Below are 5,000 nucleotides of genomic sequence, written 5' to 3'. Positions count from 1 at the left end.
TCTTAATATTAATTTGAGAACAGACCCAACATCTCTTAGAGTCAGTGACCAACCTTTCCACCAGCACACACAAAAAGGATCAGGCCCGAAGAGTCAGCATGCGCGTACAATCTGATCTGATGCAATCACTGCCTTTTCCTGTCAGCCATTTGTTAAATGTGTCTGTTCAGTATTGTGGTACCTGTGAGAAGGACCCATAGGAGAATTCAAAAGATCTACTATGTCTGTAAAATAACTTGTATGTACAAGGTTCCGTAAATTTGGAGCTGCAGATGCAAAATGCTTTGAGGCGGGAAATCCCAGTGTCTCCGTATGTATGCCATCTAGCAAAAACAGCCCTAAAAAGTTATGTGGTACTGAGATGTTAATGGAATACACAATATAATAAATAACATGAAAAAACTTTTTGAGTTCTATTTCTGCTGTCAACAAGATAAAGAAATCCTATTTTCAAACCCAGAGAGGTTCCAAATCCCTAACTTTGAATAGAAGTGCATACAAACCAATTTTCAGGCGATCTCTCTTCTCCCACCCAATCATTTCTTTATTCCTGCGGTTTACACTCCCCAGCAATGCTAGTGAATTGCTCAACCATTTGCTAAAATGAGTCGTCAGTATTAAACTCCACTACATTAAAAGTTCCCTCACTGGAAAAGAGGTCAGATGTTTAATTCATTCTCCCCTAGAGAAGGTTAAAAAACACACATTATCAAATAAGAAACTAATTTACACTAGCATGCTCTAGCTGACTAATCTCTTGCTAATCTTGGCCTAAGTGCTAGACTTCAAGGCACAGAACCGATAGCAACCCTCCAGTATCTAGAGGGGGCCCACAGGAGAGCTGTAAAGGGCCTTTAACAAGAGCATGTAGTGATAGGACAAAGGGAAATGGCCTTAAACTGAAAACATGGCAGGTTTAGTTTAGATAATATGGTAATTTTTTTACTGTGAGGATGGTGAAGCACTGGAACACGGAGGTTGAGGATGCCCCATTCCTGGCAATGCTCAAGGCCAGGCTGGATAAGGCTTTTAGTAGTAACCTGCTCTAGTGAATGGTTGCATGCCCACGGCACATGGGGTGGAACCAGACAATATTTAAGATCCCCTCCAACCCAAACCATTTTATGATTCTATGTTTACACCCTCACAGAAAGCTCATTTCCTCCTTTGTGTTTGAGACGCTAACACATTGGTTCTGGACAGAAGTCCAAGTAAGCAGCCTGAGGGAAACATCACCATGGCTGTAACATCAACTGCATTTGTAGCCCCAGCTTAAATCAGCCCAGGCTAACCAAAAAAAACATTTTTTTCCACACCTGCTCCTTATCCTAATACACATTCATGATGCAGCTATCATCCCAAAAAGTAAACCCCAAAGGTTTGGGACCAGACAGAAAGGAAGACAGAACCCACAAACCCATCCATACTCACAGACACCCTCCCTATGAAGTATAGGAGTGCCTGCATGTGTAAAAACTGCATGTTGAAAATCAAGCAAATAATGCACAACTGGGAGAGAAGACAGTAAGCTACAAAGAGTCCATATAACAAACATGAGACAGAAAATCCATGACCAGATGAAGAAAAAAAATTCTGATGCACTCAGGCATGCAATTAAGGCAAGTCATACAGAATACACATCTGTTTTAAGATTGATGGGAGAAATTATACAGACCATTCTTACAACAAAACAAATTATCTACCTACCTGTTTATGCATCTCTATATTCAGCCCATAGGACATCTCGTAATACTAAGAAAAAAGAAAATTACTCTATTAGACCTTGCAATTGTGAAAACTATTTTGAAATTCACTTTGACTGAAACAAAATCTGTACAAAGACATACAGACTTACACACACTTATTTGCCTTGAAGAGTTCCTGGAATTGCAAAGAGTACATTTCAGAATGAACTATTTTTTTTTTCTTTATCTACATTGTTTCAAGTCACGTTTACAAAGAACAGCTGTAAAATAAGGCAAAAACAGACAACAAAAAAATCATGAAAAATAATCACAAGCAGAGTCAAGGATTAGAACCAGAAAGTGATCAAGATTCTATTCACTAGCACACACAAAACATGCCAAAAAACACCCTAAGTGCTTTAAGCATATAAACATACAGATCAGCAATGTCTAACAGACCGATTATTCAATATTTTAAATATTAAAAAAAGAACATTAAAAAAAATCCTATAATTAAATTGCAGGGATTAAGAAAAAAAAGGGAAAGAGCATGGAAATTCAGGGCCAGAGCAGACACACCAACCTAAGTACATCCTGCTGTGCCCGAGTACTGCAGGGAACTCTGCTCAGTGTGTAATGTTGATACCAAACAATCTCCAAGACTTAGGCATATCAGGCATTAAAATGACAACTGTGAGCCTTACAATTTGCTTGTGCTCTTGCTTAAGATTTTTTTCAAGGTTATTTACTCTTTTTGTGTATACAAGAGTATTACTTGTCATGTGCATATGAAAAACGGCTAATCCTTCAAAAATATACAAGAGAAGAGATAGCAAGAGCTCCTCTAGAGTTATCATGATCCATCACACAATTACCTATTTAGAGATGTCTTTCTATGCACATTATTTAACCAGGCAGACCACAACAACTGAGGAAATCCCTTTCACAGCTGAGATCCCTGACAATCTCAATTTAATGAAACAATGATTCAGCTGCCGAAGAGCAACAGTTCTTCTAGGAAGTAGGCTTCGGATTTGCATGCGCTTATGTACAATTTTGTCTTACTCCCATCAAAGAAAAAAATACTATCCCAAATCATTTTACAGAGATACGACCATTTGGACAACTCAGCAAAAGTGAAAACATCATCCCCAGGTACACTACAGAAGTTGCACACAGCTTGAAAGAGCGGACATGTGATTTGCTAGCATTTAGAAGAAACATCCTCAATTGTTTAAAAGGTTAAAAAGCTAGTTTCACACAGATACTGACTGCTGGAAACAAGTTAAAAGACCCCAGAAACTACTGATATATAATGGAATCACTGATGCAACCTCAACAACAGCAGTGCTTCTACAATCTTCCTGTTCGCCTCCAGCAATCCGAATGTATGTCAGTCTCAGTATACCAGGCTAATAGACATTTTGAATTTGTTATGCAGCTTGCTTACCATGACATAATGTCGCTGCATCTCTGTCTTCTCACTGGCCAGTTTTTCACATTCTAGCTTTAAACTGTTCAAGAGACAAAAAGGAAAAAGCATGGGTACTTCAGAACACTAAAGTAACATTCTCTTGACCACTGGCTGCTCCCCTTTTCAAACACTTCTCCACTACCCAAATATAAATGTGTACTCCAGCTCTTGCTTGGGAGTTTAGGATGGGGGTTTACACTCTTCCATTTTCAAAGGATACTATGCAACATCCTCATATCCTAAAAGCACTGCATACATTTATGTGGGATACACAGAAAATTATTTTTCTGACACAAATACTAAACATCATCACTGGTTCACACAAGAAGCACGCATCTTTAACAGTTAAGCTTGAGAAGCTGCTAACAAAAAAAAAATGTAATTTGGGTTTCAGAGATTTTATTTAAGTGTTTTAGAAACACTTCTTTTACTCGACCCAAAGAAGAATCAAATGCACATTACCGCTTCAAGAAGAAAAACTTGTGGATTTGAATTTTTGTTCTTTGCTATTACAGATGAAAGAACTGCAAGTAAAATACTGCTCGTAATTTAATGAATACCGTGGTAACAACTAACACCTCCAGTGTTTGTTTTCAGAAGCCCGCTAAACAATCCTGCCAGAAGTCACCTGTCAGTTTGAGGACACAGCGCTGTTCCACCTAAGGATAATGAAATAGCTCGCCGCCTCACTTCCAGGTTATCAGCACTTGACATGTCAATGAAAGGCGCGAGGGGTCGAGCCAAGACAAGATGCCTGTCCTGAGCGGCATTTCGAAGAAAAGCAGAGGACGAGCCCAACCAGACACATATTTTTCTATCAACACCTGCCCTCCCCCCCTCCGCACCCAAAAGTAAACAAAAAGACCAAAAGAAACAACAAAAAAGAAAAAATAAAAATAAAAATGAACAACCAAAAAGGGAACGCGGGTAAAACAAGAAAATCTGCTCGCACCGCTGGGCTTGGGGCCCACGGGAGCCCCTCATCCCCAGGGGGGTCGGGAGCGGAGTGGGGTGCGGAGGAGTCGGCGAGGAGCGCCCGGCCGGGGTGGTTCCGCCCCGCTCCCGGTTCCACCAGGGGTCCCGCGCCCCCGCCCCGCAGCCCCTCCGGGCGCGGCACTGAGAAGGACGAGAGGAAAGACCGCGCGGAGCTCGGGGAGAGTGGGCAGTTTTACCTGTGGTACTGAGCCTGCAAAAACTGAAACTCCTCCTTAATCCGATCGCAGGATTCTGAAATGGTGAATTTAAAGGGCTGAGCTGGCTGGTGAGGAGCCTGCAAGCAAGGAACAGCAGGTCTTTTAATCTCCCCCTCTCGCACGGTCACCACCTCCCGCCCGCCGCCTCGGCCCTCGCACCCGGGCTCCGCCGAGGCGCAGCCCCCCAGGTCCCCGCTCGTCCGCGGGCGGAGGCGCGATACCCCAAGCGCCACGAGATGCTGCCCCGACGTGTCCGCCGGCGGTGCGGGACCGCCGCTGGAAGAGATGTCGCCCGCTCGGACCCTCCCCACCGGCCGCAGCAGAGGGACGCGGGGCTGGCGCCGGGACCGCCGCGCACCGGGCGAAGACAACTCAAAGAAGCCAACCCCGACCCGGGCAGGCGGCGGCGGCGCGGCGGACAACAATAAGAAAATGGCTACAACTCCGCGGTGCCCGCGCCGGAGCGCTGCCCGCGGGGCCGCCGCCGCCACTCACCGGGTGCCGGGTCTGCGGGTACATCTTGCTCAGGTCGCGGATCATCCACACCGCTTCGCGGGGCGCTGGCGGCCGGAGCGGCGGGGATCAGGGCTGCAGGCGCGTCGGCGGAGACGGCGGGCAGGGACGCCCCGGCCCCGCCGCCCCGGGGCT

At 44.9% G+C, this 5,000-nt stretch overlaps 1 protein-coding gene across 2 annotated transcripts in view; it reads right to left on the bottom strand.

Moving 5' to 3' along the window:
- Window positions 1-4,973, bottom strand: part of TLE4 (TLE family member 4, transcriptional corepressor) — a 98,280-nt gene extending 93,307 nt beyond the window's left edge. For both annotated transcript variants that reach the window (XM_015615329.3, XM_015615330.3), the window contains exons 1-4: window positions 4,848-4,973; window positions 4,332-4,429; window positions 3,136-3,199; window positions 1,708-1,752 (exon numbers count right to left, since the gene is read on the bottom strand). In XM_015615329.3, coding sequence (XP_015470815.1) covers window positions 1,708-1,752; window positions 3,136-3,199; window positions 4,332-4,429; window positions 4,848-4,892 — 252 coding nt within the window. In that variant the 5' untranslated portion in view covers window positions 4,893-4,973. The remainder of the gene's footprint in view (window positions 1-1,707; window positions 1,753-3,135; window positions 3,200-4,331; window positions 4,430-4,847) is intronic.
- Window positions 4,974-5,000: the final 27 nt, after the last annotated feature.

The sequence above is a fragment of the Parus major genome, chromosome Z (assembly GCF_001522545.3).
Source record: "Parus major isolate Abel chromosome Z, Parus_major1.1, whole genome shotgun sequence".
Classification (NCBI taxonomy): Eukaryota; Metazoa; Chordata; class Aves; order Passeriformes; family Paridae; genus Parus; species Parus major.
This window is presented reverse-complemented; position numbering and strand designations above follow the sequence as displayed.